This window comes from the organism of the source record quoted next, unplaced genomic scaffold, assembly GCF_019419815.1.
Source record: "Pyrus x bretschneideri cultivar Hongxiangsu unplaced genomic scaffold, Pyrus_bretschneideri_v1 Contig79, whole genome shotgun sequence".
NCBI classification, from domain to species: domain Eukaryota; kingdom Viridiplantae; phylum Streptophyta; class Magnoliopsida; order Rosales; family Rosaceae; genus Pyrus; species Pyrus x bretschneideri.
The window spans coordinates 459,030-476,325 of NW_025999819.1; the positions used below are offsets into that span (position 1 = coordinate 459,030).

The following is a 17,296-nucleotide window of genomic DNA, read 5'->3' on the forward strand; positions in this document are numbered from 1 at the left end:
GAAGGCTGGCGTACTGGTGGTTCGGGGATACACCAGCCGAAGTTGAGTTTCAATTCTGAGCCGCAGGGACAAACCCAACCTACAGGGTTGGCTGTGGTGTTGCGGGCCGTGGCTAGGGCTAAGCCCAACAGCAAGGTTTTTGGCATGGACCAAGACGAAGGACCAGCCCAGCATGCGCTGGCGTGGGTCTGGTTTAGACTGAGGCTGCAGGCCCATATATCAGGCAACGCAAGCCGAAGCTTGGTTGGGTCCGAGAGAGGCAGCAAGCCTAGAGAGCTGCGGGTAAGGTCTAGGGCGTCAGAGACGTCGACCCAAGCTTTTTCGCCACACGGTTGGGCTTCAAGCCAGCATGGACGGAAGAGAAGGATATTTCAGGAGACATTAATACAACGGACGGAAACAAGAAGCCATGCATGCACGCAGATTTACTGTTATTAATCCCATTTCTTAATACACGCTTCACAAATAACATTAACACATTCAGCACAATTCTACAGGGGATAATGTAATGAATAATTTCTTGTAATTGAGTAATGCAATGGATGCAACTAGGGTTGAAGAGCCTGTATTAATTTTAACAAAGTACAGGCTTATATATATATATATATATTCTAGCACATCGTGAAAGACCATTAACAATAATCTGACATCTTAAACTGCTTAGATTCTTGTTTTCGAAGCCCTTCGAGATAGTATTATCCAACAAAGAACACGGTAGAGTAAAAAGAAGCCGAACATGACGCCCACATTGATCCACCTGGTGTCCTTGTCCAGTCCCCTACCCTTCAACACATCATTCCCTGTGAGCAAACAGTTTGAATGACTGAGATCCTGAGGATGCCAAGAGAAGCACTCACTTCTAACGCTCCAGTACTCGTTTGTCAGCAACGTGTCCAATGGATACCTATAAAGGGAAACATAGTACATGAAGAGCCAGTATTTCGGTATGCTCTCTTTCGGAATGAAGTACCCGGAGAAGAGAAAGAAGGCTCCAAGGACCGTGCAGATAAGAGAATTTCCTGATATGAAGTCAGGGGAGACTGCACTCAGAAATAGCACCAGAGAACTAGCCATCAGCACGATGAGCCAAACCACAAAAGTGAAAAAAGCAAAGGCCGCAACGGAAGGATTGAGTCCTACTAGCCAATACACAGGAACGGCAAAGAGAAGAGCCACTGCAAACAAGAAGGGTAGGAAGACAATGGTATTGGCAATCATGTAAGACGATATTCTGTAGGCTCCTCTCGAGGCTTCCTTCATTAAAACTCGCCGCTCTTGAAGGTATATTGGTAGTGCCTCAACTGTAGAAGACAGGAGAAAGCTGAGGCTGAAGGCAAAGAGACCTAACCGCTCTGTTACTCCTTCTTCGTCCTTCCTCAGTTTCAAGTATACGCTTGCCAACCCAAATCCTCCCACAACAGCTTGCATTGTTCGAGCCAAGAAAAGCTGCTTCGTTCTGTAAATGATCTTCCAAAATCTTGAGCACAATATCAGAATTTCATACAAATTTAAAAAATATGCAATACCAATTTTTCTGCTATCAGGTTGATCTCCGCCAGCAATTTCTTCTTCTCGCCATGAGGAGTAGGAGAATGCTTCTTTGTTCTCTGTCTCAGATATCTGATCAGTTCTTGAATACGAATCTCCCAGTTTCTGTATTATTTCCATGGAAAATTCTATTGCATTTAGTTGCAACGGAATCTGCATTCCCAATTGTTCTATCCTTTCTTCAAGTAACTCAATGCTACCGTTATGGACAACAGAACCACGAGAGAGGATCAAAAAGCTAGAGATGTGGTAGAGAATTCTATAGCTGGGTTGGTGTATTGACAAAACCACGGTTCTTTGCTTTGATTTTGCCATTGAAGACAGCATCTCAATCACCTGAAGTGCCGAGGTGCTGTCTAGGCCAGAAGTCGGCTCATCAAGGAGTAAAATTGGAGGGTCATGAATCATATCAACACCAATTGATACCCTTTTCCTCTCTCCACCAGATATCCCTCTGTTCTCTTCGTCTCCAACGAAACTATCAGCGACATGCACAAGACCGAGTTCTTGCATTAACCTCTCCACCCTCTCTTCCCTCTCTTTTGCATCAACACCTTTGAGCCTAAACCTTGCAGTAAACATCAAAGTTTCCTTCACAGTGAGCAAAGGAAGCAAATTATCTTCTTGCGTTACGAATCCACATATCTTTCGCAACTGAGCAGGACTAGTTATTTCGCGATTGTTGATTGAAACGCATTTCGAATCAAAATCTTTGTCTTTGACCCTCCCCGATATTATTCGAAGAAGGGTAGATTTTCCAGTACCACTTGGGCCAACAACGGCAAGAATTTCAGAACTTGTAGCAGCAAAGGAGACCGAGTTGAGTACGCTGACTGACTTTGGCTTTTGCTCCACCAATTGGCGAATAGAATCAGGTAGAATACCCGACTTAGGGTGGAAAGTGTAGGAAAGTTTATGGACAGTGAGTTTGTAAGTAGGGTTATGGGAATGGTGAGGGGGAGGTGATGAGTTGTAGAAAGAAGAGGAGGAAGGGCTGGTGGATTCTTCAGCGGAGTTTGAGGTCGAAAAGAGTATCACCGTGTCGTCTGTGCTGATGCTTGGCCGTGGTTGCTTCAAGCAAACGGCAGCCATAGTTTTTTTCTGCTCTCAGTTTTCAGCTTGAAAATGCATGAGAAGAAGGGCTACTTAGAAATGAAAGGAGGAAGTTGAGAAAAGTAGGTTATCTAGTATTGTTGGCAAAGGTGGGGTCTGGTTGGTGGTGTTCGGTTACTGAGAAAATTTGACTAAACATTGCCCATGGAACACTTCATTGGAGTCCTGATTTCTAGTGAAGTGGTTTAGAAATTTATATCTACCTAATAAAACTTTTCCATATTTGATGCATAGGTTGTTTTAGGTGAAGTAAATTGCTGGTTAATTAGTGTGTTACGCCAATTTTTCCATTTTCCAGCTTTGTACCTACTATGATGGAGGTGAAACAGCTCTCCTAACCCCAAGAATTGAGTCTCAACCAGAATTCGAACTACATGTATACATTTCAGAGTTATCAATTATTTTTTGGCCATACGGTTGACATGGGGATAAAAAATACGCACCTTCAATTTTTCCAAGTGTCTGGTATTCAAGTGAGTATTCCACGTGCCCTAAAATAAGTAGAGACATGAAAAAAATATTATTTCCTTCAATGATATTATAACATGTGAAACACCACTTGAACAAGTGGTACTTGAAAACATATCATTTAGTTTTATGTTTCATAAAATAAGTGGGTGTGTTAGCAAGGCTTCCACTATTTCCCTTGCTACTAATCGGATGCTGTGTATTGTGACATATCAGCATAGTTATGTTGATAAGATTGACAGTGCTGACTAGGATAAACAAGAATTAGTTAGAATTGGTTGTTGGTTAAGGGTTGTTAGGGAGTGACTTAGGGAGGAAGCCGCCTGGTTACCATATAAGAGAATATTGTAAAAGGGAAAGGTTGTTGTAAAAGTTGATTTTGCAATGAAATGTACTAGCTACTGATACATTGAGTAAGAAGCAGAGTAAGGGTTGTATCATTGGTATTAGCCATTGTTTTTGATCCTGACTTGATCCTTCTCGTGTATAACTCGACTTGCTTCCAGAAGAACAATGGAATCGCGTGTATCCAAGCTGGAATCCTTGTTCGAAGAATTTCAAAAAGAATTCAAGGAATCCAGAATCGAGTTTCACAAATCGTGAATGGAGTTCCGAGCGACTCATGAGTTGATTCTTCAACAGCTACATTCCTTATCTTTGAAGGGTGGTGGGTCTGTAGGCAAATCTTCGGAAGCAACACATTCTGATCCAAATCAGCAAATGGGTACAAACCCTAATTTCGCCCCCAATTCTTTTCGTCAAGAAATCGCCACGAATGCTTCGAATCCGTGTCAACCATTTCTAAAGATGGACATTCCTAGATTTGGCGACGGTGATGAACCCTTAGGGTGGATTTACAAAGTTGAGCACTATTTTGATTTCTTTAATATCGAAGAATTCAAGAAAGTGAAAATGGCTTCCTTCAATCTAGAAGGCGAACCCTTGCAGTGGTTTCAATGGGCTAATTGCATTGCCAATTATCCAAAGTGAGAAGATTTCACTCAAGCACTATGTCAAGAATTCGAGCCTTTTGAGTTTGAAGACACCGCTGAGAGTTTAGCAAAATTGAGACAAAATGGATCTTTGAGGGATTATGTTCTTGAATTCAGAAGATTGGCCAATCGCACAAGAGATATGACTCCTTCTCTTTTGAAATCTTGCTTTATTGGAGATCTCAAATTTGAATTGTGCCATAATATGAAGATCTTGAAACCCAGGGACGTTCTTGAAGCAACAACATATGCATAGCAGCTGGATGCAAAATTGTCAGACTTAAAGGTCAAATATTTTCCTCGTTCTTCTGTTAATTCTTTTTATCGTACTCCATTACAGACTGTTAATACTAGTAATACTGGAGAAATTAAAATCAAGTCTGAGACTGTTAGGAGAATGACTCCCGAAGAAGTTGAATACTGTAGGAAACATGGGTTATGCTTTCATTGTAGATGTAACTAAGTAGTCTCATCCTCACAATCTTCCTATTGATAATGTATCATTGGAAGAATATGTTAGATAAGTCTAACATGAGAAGGACAACACTTTTAATGTCATAATTCTTCAAATACAAATTGTTGTATGAAGAAATAAGAGTTGCTTTGAACAACCCTTAATCAACACAAACTTTAGTGCTTGTCTCTTTGTTACACGAATAAAGAACTTGAGAAGTAAGCACAAGGGCATGGACACTTTATGTGCCATGATTCTTCACTTACAAAATGTTGTATGAAGAAATGAGAGTTGCCTTGAACAACTCTTGAGAGTTTGTTATTATGTTTAGAACATAATGGTTGGTTGACAAAAATAGTCCATTTATATGGACTTATGATGATTTTGAATCATTGAGTGTTGAAGTGTTAAACCACTTAACGAGACGGAAACTAGGCAAGGACTTCACCTTTGTGTCCCTATCCTAATGGTTCACTAAGTTTATTGTAAACTATATAGTGAACAATAACTGCACGCTCTCCAAATCGTTTGATGTGTATAACACATTTGAAATAAGTTTCAAGAGAGATAGTGGGAGTTTAGGGACCACGACTATTGTAATCAAAAGGGAAGTCAAATGAAGAAGGCAAAATAACTCCAAAGGAACAAACTTTCTTTATGAAAGGATGGACATTGGAAGGGGTATTTGCAAGAAATGTCTTGCAAGTGTCAAGAACACACCTTTTGAAGGTGTTGTAAAATGTTCTTGAAAAGTTCAAAACAGTTGGTTCTTTTACTTGAATGCTTGATTCCGTATTAGTAACTATGTTTTACAATTGTTGTAAAAGTGTGCTAATAAGAAGTAGAAGATTAAATGAGAGAAGAGAAAGTACTTCACATTCCAAACGTGAATCGAATATAGATCTCTGCGAAAGCGGATTGTACTTACTTCCTCATATGAACTACCAAAGAAATTGGAAAATACTAAAGATTGTCTTTACATTCCAATTTTAAGGAACTTAAATCCGTCACTATAGTAGAGATGGATAAATGTTTTGTTTGACAAAAACATTGTTCTTTATTAATCAATAATTAGATTATTGTAATTTAATTGGTTGTCTCTATAGTAGAGATGATGTGGTAGTTTAACTGTTTAGAATACGATGATGCTTAAAACCCAAAAGGTTGCAAGGTAGTGACTAATCCCAACTGAGTTGTGATACCTCTAAAACATAAGTTACGAGTTGGTCATAGATGGATGCTTTGGATCGTTAGATCCGGATCCAATACCTTCTTGTTAAAATTGTATAGAGGCGAAATGTTCGAATCTTTATTCTTTTGGAAAGAAGAAAGAATCACAAAGTTGTTGAGGTTAATTCACTTAGATGTTAGTGGCACTTGTCCACAACATAATACTACTCATGTTGTATGACATTCACCGAAGATCACTCTCGGTTGGACTATAGTTTATTTTGAATAAACACAAGTCCGAATACTTTGCAAAAGGTTTCAAAGAATTCAAGAAATGTAAGTAGATGAGTAAGACGTCTAAAGTATTTACCTCCTTAGATTTGATCCAAGGAAAAAGTAACACTTTAGATTAATTTCCTTAAAAAATATCAAGGAAAGTAGCATCGTAAGATAATGAATTTCTCCATTAGGAGAAGAATGAACATAAATAAGATTTAGTTCGTTGGACATTATCAATTACCCATATATATATGATATATACTTCTAAGACATGTTAGTTGTAGAGATCCATCCATCATGGATCTTAGCAAGCTAGTGGGAGCCATAAGCGTCTTATGAGAAAAGATCAATTGTTTGATTTCTCATAAAGATGTAAATGAATCTTTTGTTTACTAGGTTTACAAAAGATTAGTGGGAGTTAATCATATTCCTAAATTTGAATATATATACATGATATATATTAATTTTGAAAATGAAAGGAATTCTTCATCGTTAAAGTTATGACTTTAAACATTCTATAATGATAGAATGTATATGGGAGACATAGTCTATATACATGGGATGGAAATCTATAATGATAGATTTCAAGATATAATTAGATTATATCAATCCCTAAAATAGACAATGAGATGCTAGAAAGTTTCTCATATGATGATAAACTTCAATTAGAATGACAATTCTAGTGAGACTAGGAAGTTGTTCTTCTCAAAGGGAATGTACCCTTTGACTCCCAAAGAAATAATGCGTAAATAGAATCCTTTATGCATACGCAGAAAGGTGATTTATGTATTTCATATTGTATGAAAACATTGATATAAGTCATACCTAGAACGGTACAAGATGATATCAGTGCAAGCCCAGGATCAGAACCATGGCAACTGTCAAGTGAATCCTTAGGTATTTAAGAAATACTAAGGATGGATTCCTCAAGAATGAGGAAGAATTAGAGTAACGTATTGGAAGCGTAAATGTATTAGATTATGAATCCAATCCATCATAGAATATCTCTTCATTATGAATGAAGTGATAAAGAGATATCTCTTTATTATGACTAAAGAGATATTTGGGTGGAAACGTTAAAAGTAAATGACTTTAATGTGTTTCATCATGTATGCAAAATATATTGCCATATAGAAGCTTACAACATTGTTGTTTGGATGGGAAAGTTCATTCATGAACTCTTCATTCGGTTCCAACCAGAAAGTGTATGACACTAATGGGGCGATAGCTCAAGCCAGGGAATCAAGGTCTCATCAAGGTCCGAACTCAAATGAGAGACTGAACCACATGATTGAGAATCATGTATAATGGTGACGTCGTTATTCTCAAGGTTGCTTCTATGGATAACATATAGATATCCATTGTCTAGGCCTACTACTCAGCCATTTATGAAATGAATTACAGAAGAGGTATCATCAATGATGACTAAGCTGATTGGCTCTAGTGCAAGTGGGAGATTGTTGGAAATGTGCCCTAAAACCAATCATATGATGATACTTTACGGACATTTCAAACTAATGTAGTTTAAAGGGCAAACATTATTGTTTGAGCCGTCTCATATAAATGTTATATGCTTAAACGATAAGTCCAAGGAATATGTGATTGGAAGAATGCGATCTAAAGAAGTTAGATTCATGAGACCATTCTTTCGTTGACACATCCTAAACGTTCCTGATCATAGGATTGTCAATTGGGCATTGACAGTCCGTTAAGATCAGTACGTGCTATGTCTTCTCTCAGGGAGAGTGACTAGTCTCGAGTCATTGGTGTGTGTGACATCAAGACAAGTACGTAGGTGCTCAATAGAGAATGAGTTCACTGAACACGATCAACGAAGAGTTCTCATATTCATGTCACATGAGAACTCATGGTTGGGATAATGCAAATTAGTCTTTTGACCTGAGGCATCACAGTTGTCTTGTGGTTAGGTCCTTAATCTTTGATTATGTCAACGTCACTCTATCAGGGTGTCCACGGCATCGTTGGGGTTAAGCCACTTAGCCATGGAGGCAAGTGAATGCGCAACAAGGGATCTCTAACCTTCAAACTGTTTGAGGGAGAATACTCTATGATATGATTTGGAATCTCTGGCCAGAGTATGAATGAGATGTTGGAATGCGTTCCAGATCACATTCAAGGTAATCATATAAGTACAAAGATTCACATTGGATAGTAGACATGAATAAACTATCAAACCAAACAATGTGGTCAAGAGTATTGTATTAGAGAAAGACCGTATTGCATTTGTAATCCTAAATTGAATAGGTTCTCCACCTCTTCTGATTAGCTTGGGTAACCATGATATGCTGCTAGGTGTCACTCATGGTTTGTGGAAGCCCTAAAAGTGTATTATCATTAACGGGAGAATTGAAAGTAAGTTTCAATTCACAATCGATTTGAAAGAGTTTGAATCGCCCACTGCCTCGCTAAAAAGAACCTAATGGATCGTACACCGTGTAAGGTAGAGTTTGAAGATTCAACGGAGATGAGTAAGAATAATTAAATGGTTTAATTATTTATGGCAAGGATTAATTAATATGATTATTAATCAAACGAATAAGTTCGTTGAAGACCTCGGGATAGTTTTGGACCTTAAGGCCCAATGGGCTTCGAACGTCAAGCCCATTGACTTAAGTTGTATGACAACTTAATGAATAATGATTCACAAAGGCCCAAATAGCCCAATTAATCCCCATAGGCCGGCTATTTAGAGGAGGGTAGTGAACTTGGCTTAATTGCAAGTTTGCCACTCCATTGTGAGGTGGTATAAAGACATCTTTATAGCCATTTCATCCTTAGGGTTTTTCTAGGGAGTAAAGATGAGAACACAAACCTCCCTTTGCTCTCAAAGAATTCGGCCAATCTAGAGGGGAAAATCTAGCAATCTTACTTCCTCTAGGTCACTCATTTCTTCTTTCAATATACCTTGGTGTGGAGACTTTGAGGTTCTCAATTTTGGGAACTTGGAGAAACCTTTTCATCCATCCAAATCCATGGATCCAAGATGCAAGGAATGAAGACCCTCTCTTTGGGTGATTAGCCTTTGCTTATGCAAAGAGGAATCTACAAAGGTATTGATTTCTCAACTCACTTTATTTTTGAGTTGAGTCTTGATTCACCTATCTACTAGGCTTTGAATTTCATGGGTAAATGTTTTGTTTTAAGTGCATACAAGCATGATTCCGCCTTTAATTGTTAATTGCATGCTATTGATGTTGCTTAAATGAACATGTTTTTCACAAATTTTCCTTCATGTATCTGATAGGAGCATATTTATGCGCCTTAGTTAGCTAGTTCTTATGCATTTTTGTTATGTTTTATTCGTTAAAGTAGTCTTTTAAGCTACTTTCATGTGTTTTCAGGTTTCAAGGACATATTACATGAAATGATGTAATTGGGAGCTTTTGGAGCAAAACTGAGCTGGAATGTGGTGTATGCAAATGGAGCACGAGGAATGAACGAGGTTGAAGGTCAAAGGAGCTTCCACGGTGTGCTCCACAAAGTTCTCATAATAGGCCTTTAAACGATGCCTGTTCACCTTAAATTTCTGTCCCGTTTTCAAGCTCTGGATTTGGACTGCACCATGAACAAAAACATTAGTAATAACAAACGGTCCAATCCACTTAGAACGTAACTTACCGGGAAACAAACGTAAACGGGAATTGAACAATAGCACTTTCTGCCCAATGGAGAAGGATTTCCCACGGATCATGTTGTCATGGAAAGCTTTGGTCTTTTGCTTGTAAATGCTTGCATTCTCGTACGCCTCGTGCCGTATTTCATCAAGCTCATTCAATTGGAATTTCCTATGGCTTCCCGCTTCATCTAAGTGCATGTTGAACTTCTTGACGGCCCAAAGAGCTTTATGCTCCAACTCCACGGGAAGATGGCACGCCTTGCCATAGACAAGTCGAAAAGGGGACATCCCAATGGGGGTTTTGTATGTCGTACGATACGCCCAAAGTGCATCATCTAACCGTAAACTCCAATCCTTTCTTGTTGGCCCAACGGTCTTTTCTAGGATTTGCTTGATCTCTCGGTTGGAAACCTCGGCTTGGCCATTTGTTTGAGGATGGTAAGGTGTAGAAACCCTATGGTTGACACTGTATTTCCTCAATAATGCCTCAATGGTCCGGTTGCAAAAATGAGACCCTCCATCACTTATGTGTTGGAAGTATGCCCACAAAGCCACTCATTTGATGTAATAGCTTTTTGGAATACTTATTGTGTTAAACTTTTATATGTTTAATAGAAAGGCAAAGCTTATTGTTAATCACTATTTATAGTATCTTGTGTTTAAGCAATAAGGGAATCCAAGGAATGTATTTGATCTAAGAGACAAGTGATTTAAGTTAGTTAAATTAACGAGACCTTTCTCTTATGTTCATTCCTAAAACGTTCCTAGCCATAGGATTGCCAATTGGGCATTGACAATCCGCTAAGGTTAGTATGTGTTATGTCGACTCAAGCGTGAGTATGAACTAGTCTCAAGTCATTTGGTGTTGGACACTAAGGCAAACACATAGGTGCTCGAAAGAGTAATCGAGTACACTGAACTACGATCAAACAAGAGTTCGAACATACATGTCATGTGAGAACTCAATAGTTGCAATATGCAAAGTAGTCCTTTGACCTGAGGCATCATTGATGTCTAATGGTTAGGTCCTTGATCTTTGATTATGTCAACGGCATTCCATTGGAGTGTCCACGGCATTGTTGGGGTCAAGCTATCTAGTCATGTAGTCATATGAATGTACAACAAGGGATCTCTAACCTTCCATGATGGAAGGAGAATACTCTAAGATATGATTCGAGAGTCTTTGGCCAAAGCATATGAATATGACTAAGGAAGATGTTCCAAATCTTATTCGATTGAATCATATAAAGAAGTATCACATTGGATAGTAGACATGAAACAAACTATCACTCAAACAATGTGATTAAGAGTATTGTATTAGAGAAGGACCGTATTGCATTGTAGTTGTAACTGGATAGGTTCTCCAACCACTTCTACTTAGCTTGGGTAACCATGACATGCTGCTAGGCGTCACCCATGGTTTGTGGAAGCCCTAAAGATTAGCAAACACTAATTTAAGGGAGAATTGAAATGTGGTTTCAATTCACAATCGATCGTTAAGAGTAACATCGCCCACTACCTCGCTAATTGGAACCTAATGGATCGTACACCGAGTAAAGATATAAGTGAAGAAATTATATGAAATGGATAAGCAATTAAATGGTTTAATTGAAGAATGGTCAAGATTAATTAAATAGTTAATTAATTATACGAAACGTTCGTATTGGGCGTTTAAGTTAGTTTTGGGCTTCGGGGCACAAAAACGTTTTGGCCCACAAGGCCCATTATGTTTAAGTTGTATGACAACTAAAACAAAATGGGCAATTAAGCCCAAAAACATTAAATGGCCGGCCATAACCTTAAGGGTAGTGAACTTGGCTTAATTGCAAGTTTGCCACTCCATTGTGAGGTGGTATAAATACATCTTTATAGCCATTTCACCCTAAAGGGGTTTCTAATTGAATTTGGGTGAAACCTATTCTCTCATTACCTTAGGTGAGGAGCATCTAGCAATCTTTCTTACCTAAGTCATCCATTTCATCTTCACACAACATCTTTGGTGTGGAGACTTAGAGACACTAAACTTTTGGTGTTTTGGAGAACAAATCCTCAAATCCTCAAAGAAGAAAAGGAGCACTAAAAGGGAGGAAATCACAAGGAAGATTCAAGGAGCAAGGAGGTGACTTGAAGGCCCTCCACTTGGGTGAATCCCTTGTGTAATCAAGGATGAGCTTCAAGGGTAAAGAATCTCTAAATTCTTATTCTCTTTAATTTTGTTAAAGAGTCTTATGGTTCACCATATACTAGGCTTTGAAAGTCATGGGTTTTATGAATTGTTTTTGAATGCATGCCTACTTTAAAGAGTTATTAGTTTGCATATGTATTCAAATGTTCTTACATGTTCTTAGCTAGGACAAAATTTTTCCTTCATTATGATTACTCTCGGCATTCCAAACCTAGCAAAAATGTTAGTTTTCACGAAATCTGCAACCACCTTAGAATCGTTAGTACGGGTGGCTTTTGCTTCCACCCATTTAGAAACATAATCAACGGCTAGCAAGATATAAGTGAAACCATAAGATGATGGAAAGGGACCCATAAAGTCAATACCCCAAACATCAAAAATTTCAACATTTAGGATAGAAACCTGCGGCATTTGGTCTCTTGCACTAATACCACCCATTCTTTGGCATTTATCACATGTTAGGCAAAACGTTCTAGCATCCTTAAAAATACTAGGCCAATAAAATCCACATTGTAACACTTTAAGGGCTGTGCGTTGTGTGCCAAAGTGCCCTCCACATGCATATGTATGACAAAAACTCAAAATTGAATGACATTCAGAATCATGCACACAACGACGTATAATCTGATCGGGACAAAATTTCCATAAGTACGGATCATCCCATACATAAAACCGTGCATCATGCCTAAGTTTGTCACGTTGGTGCCTATTGAGCTCATTTGGAAATTGTTTAGCCACCAAGTAATTCACTAAATCTGCATACCATGGTTCACTTACCTCAATGGATAGCAGTTGCTTATCGGGAAAAGTTTCAGGGATAGGTACGGCATGTTCATGATCCTCATGGATCATTCGGCTTAAATGGTCAGCCACTACATTCTCGCTTCCTTTCTTATCCCTGATTTCAATATCAAATTCTTGAAGAAGAAGAATCCAACGGATAAGCCTCGGCTTTGCTTCCTTTTTCGTGAGCAAGTACCTCAAAGCTGCATGATCAAAATAAACGATTACTTTAGTACCAATTAAATATGAACGGAATTTATCTAAAGCAAAAACCACAGCTAGAAGTTCTTTTTCAGTCGTGGAGTAGTTCAATTGGGCATCATTGAGAGTCCGAGAGGCATAGTATATGACATGCGGTCGCTTGTCTCTTCTTTGTCCTAGAACAGCTCCTAATGCATAGTCGGATGCATCGCACATGAGCTCGAACGGAAGGCTCCAATCTGGAGGTAGAATAATGGGGGCCGAGACTAGCTTCTCCTTGAGTTGGTTAAATGCCGAATTACACTCTTCATCAAACTTGAATGGCACATCTTTTTGAAGCAATCAGCAAAGAGGGTTGGACATCTTGGAGAAGTCCTTGATAAAACGCCTATAGAACCCTGCATGGCCAAGAAACGAACGTACCTCTCTAACCGAAGTTGGAGAGGGTAAGTGGCGAACAAGGTCTACCTTAGATTTATCTACTTCAATGCCTTTTTCGGAAATGATATGGCCTAGAACAATACCTTGCTTAACCATGAAGTGGCATTTTTCCCAATTAAGTACAAGATTCGTTTCAACACAACGTTTCAAGATTAAAGTTAGATTATTCAAGCAATGATCAAATGAATTGCCAAACACGCTAAAATCATCCATGAATATCTCAATAATCTTCTCCACATAATCAGAGAATATACTCACCATGCATCGTTGAAACGTCGCCGGAGCATTGCACAAGCCAAATGGCATGCGTCTATATGCAAAAGTGCCAAAGGGGCATGTAAATGTTGTCTTCTCTTGGTCCTCCGGAGCGATCACAATCTGGTTATATCCGGAATATCCATCAAGAAAGCAATAAAATTCATAACCGGCTAACCTTTCCAACATTTGGTCGAGGAATGGTAATGGAAAGTGATCCTTCCTTGTCATGGCATTTAACTTCCTGTAATCAATGCAAACACGCCAACCAGTCACAACACGAGTGGGGACAAGCTCTTGTTCTTCATTCTTCACCACTGTGACGCCAGACTTCTTTGGAACAACCTGCACAGGTGACACCCAACGACTATCAGAAATAGGATATATAACACCACAATCAAGTAATTTTATAACCTCCTTTTTCACTACTTCCATCATAGGTGGATTAAGGCGACGTTGAGCTTCACGAGATGGCTTGGCTTCCTCATCCAAAAGGATGCGATGCATGCACGTGGTGGGACTAATGCCTTTGATATCCGCCAAAGTCCATCCAATGGCAGATTTGTGCTCTTTTAACACCCTTATCAACTTGTCTTCTTCTTGAGCCGTGAGTAAGTTTGAAATGATGACGGGTAGCGTTTGATCTTGGCCCAAGAACACATACTTCAAGTGACTAGGTAATGGCTTTAACTCAAGTGTAGGTGGCTGCATAGTTGATGGAAGTAACTTGTTAGTCAAAACCGAATCTAAAAGTGAGATTGGAGACTTACCAGAGTGGGAGGGCAATGACTCAAGGGCAGCGACCATTTCAAGTACTTCATCACAAGGGGGCACGACAATATGGTCAGATTGCATGCCGTGGGTTGCCAAGACTCCCTCACACTTATTTCTTGTTCCTATGCCGTGGACTAAGGCTACCTCAAGTGCATCTTCGTTCATTTGATCCAAATGCACCTGTGCCAAAGAATCAACAATATCAATAGCAAAACAAGAATGGTCCTCAATTGGATGTTTAATGGTTTCAGAAAGATTAAAATGAATAATGTCCCCATCAAACTCCATGGTCAATGTTCCCGTATACACATTAATCTTTGTTCTTGCTGTTTTCATGAAGGGACGGCCTAGCAAGATTGGCAATGATGGAGCATGGCTTGAATCCTTCATGTCTAAAACATAGAAATCTGCGGGGAAAATAAGGTGATTGACCTGCACTAAAACATCCTCAAGGACTCCCTTGGGATAAGCGTTAGAACGATCGGCCAATTGAATTATAACGCCATCTTGTTTTAACTCACCAAGGTTCATTGATGCATAAATGGAATAAGGCATGACATTTATGGATGCACCTAAATCAAGCATGGCATGTTCAAAACGATTATGTCCAATCACACAATCACACAAGGAATCGTGAAACTACCGGGGTCTTTGCACTTGGTAGGTAGTTTACGTTGCAAAACAGCGGACACATTCTCGCTTACCTTTACTACCTCTTTGTTTGCCCTTCTTCTCTTTGTATTGCATAGGTCCTTGAGGAATTTAGCATACTTTGGAACCTGTTTGATTGCATCGAGAAGCGGTATGTTCACTTGCACCTTCCGGAATGTTTCAAGAATGTCCTTCTCGCTTTCTTCCTTTTTTTCTTGCATGAACCTGCGAGGAAAAGGTACATTGGGCAGATTAGGACGTGAAGTATATGAATTTGAACTTAAATTACCTGATTTGGCCGAGTTAGGGTGATTGGGGGCCTGCGGCATTGGGTTTTTCACTCTTTCCGTGGGTGAGCTAGACACTTCCTTAGGTTGTGTCGTCTCTTCATCTACTTTCTAGGCAGATTTGGGATTGTTTGGCTCGGTCCCAACTTCTTTTCCACCCCTTAGGGTGATGGCCTTGGCGGATTCGAATCCTCCCTTTGGATTGACTGTGGTTGAGCTAGGAAGCTTTCCGCTTCGGGATTGGCGAATGCAGCACCCTTGTGCATCCAATATCCCCCACCGGCCGAAGGGATGACCGAGGATTTTGAGTTGAAGTCAAGCTTGCTCCACCATATTCCGAAGTACCATGGGATGTCCATGGAGGATCCGAACAAGCATCTAAAGGAATTCGAGGTGGTGTGCTCAAGTATGACTCCCGTCAACGTTGACGGAAGTATATTGAAGATGAAGGCTTTCCCATTTTCTTTGATGGACAAAGCCAAGGATTGGTTGTACGATTTAGCTCCCGGAACCGTCACATCGTGGGAGAGCATGAAAAGGGCCTTTCTGGAGAAGTTTTTCCCAACTTCTCGAATCATCCTTTTACGAAAAAGGATAAGTGGAATCCAGCAAGAAGATGGTGAGACTTTTCCTACATACTATGAACGTTTTAAATCTCTTGTTGCTTCTTGTCCACAGCACCAGATGAAGGAGGAGTTGCTTCTGCAATACTTCTACGAGGGGCTCCTGCCAATTGAACGACAAATGCTTGACGCATCGGCAGGTGGAGCATTGGTGGACAAGACGCCCAGGGATGCCAAGGTCTTGATCGCGAACCGAGCGTTGAACGCTCAACAATATGAAGGAGTGGGACAAAGAGGACCCCCACGGCAGCAGGTTCATGAGGTAAGTTCCGCACCTGATATTCATTCACAGTTAACTAATCTTACCTCCATTGTGTCTCAGATGGCCGAAGGCATGAGGATGCAAGGACCGGTTGTATGCGAGGTGTGTTCGATCCAAGGACATGCTTCTGAGAAGTGCCCGCAACTCATAGAAAATGGTGGTTGGGAAAGCGCCAACGCGATTAGATTTCAGTGTCAAAACCAACCGAGGAACGACCCATATTCTAACACTTACAATCCAGGTTGGAGAGACCACCCAAACTTCAAATGGAGAGAGCCCCAACAACCACCACAACAAGGAGGCTTTAGGCAACAACCTCCGGGCTTCTTCACCAAGCCATTCGCACCCATACAAGCGCCTCCACAACCTGACCAAACAAGTTCAGGTAACACTTTAGACAATGGTACACTTCTTAAGTTACTAACGAATTTGTCTCAGGGGCAAGAGAATCAGGCTAAAGCAATGCAAAATCAAGAAAAGAGGGTGGATCAATTGGAAAAACAAATTGGCCAAATAGCGGAGTTCGTAGGACAATTCCGAGACCAAGGCAAGCTCCCTAGCTCAACCATTCCAAACCCGAAGGGAGGCTTTGAGACCGCCAACGCAATTACCTTGAGAAGTGGCAAGGAAGTTGGAACCACCCCACAACCACCAAAATCAAGCGAAGAAAAGGATGAAAAGCTGCAAAATGAAGAGGAGGATGTAAGCAAGCCCACGGCAAGGGTACAAACATCCTTGCCGCAACTACCTAGGGACATTAATGCACCCAACTCATCCCATTCGGTCACCAAAGGTAAGTTGGGGTCAAAATTGATTAATTCTAACTTTGTTCCACCCAATGTTCCTTTTCCTAGCAGATTTTTGCAAACGAAGAATGAGGAGGATGAAAAAGACATCCTGGAGACGTTTAGGAAGGTGCATGTCAATATCCCGCTCCTTGATGCAATAAAACAAATTCCAAAGTACGCGAAGTTTTTGAAGAAGATTTGTACAACAAGGAAGCGGATTCGGGAAAAAGAGGTGGTTCATGTAAGTGAGAATGTCTCTGCCATCTTGCAACGCAAACTACCTCCCAAATGCAAAGATCCAGGTAGTTTCACTATCCCTTGTGTCATTGGGAATACTAGATTTGAATCTGCCATGCTTGATTTAGGTGCTTCTATAAATGTTATG

The 17,296-nt window shown here is 40.0% G+C and overlaps 1 protein-coding gene across 1 annotated transcript; it reads right to left on the reverse strand.

Moving 5' to 3' along the window:
* Positions 1-396: 396 nt before the first annotated feature.
* LOC125472983 (ABC transporter G family member 23) lies at positions 397-2,705 on the reverse strand. Its single transcript, XM_048575174.1, has one exon. It carries the CDS (start codon positions 2,638-2,640, stop codon positions 661-663), a length of 1,980 nt encoding a protein of 659 aa, XP_048431131.1. The 5' UTR covers positions 2,641-2,705; the 3' UTR covers positions 397-660.
* Between the last annotated feature and the right edge of the window lie 14,591 nt (positions 2,706-17,296).

What these genes read in the sequence shown, in the direction of transcription:
- LOC125472983 (XM_048575174.1), bottom strand. Translation starts at nt 2,640, where the DNA reads ATGGCTGCCGTTTGCTTGAAGCAACCACGGCCAAGCATCAGCACAGAC.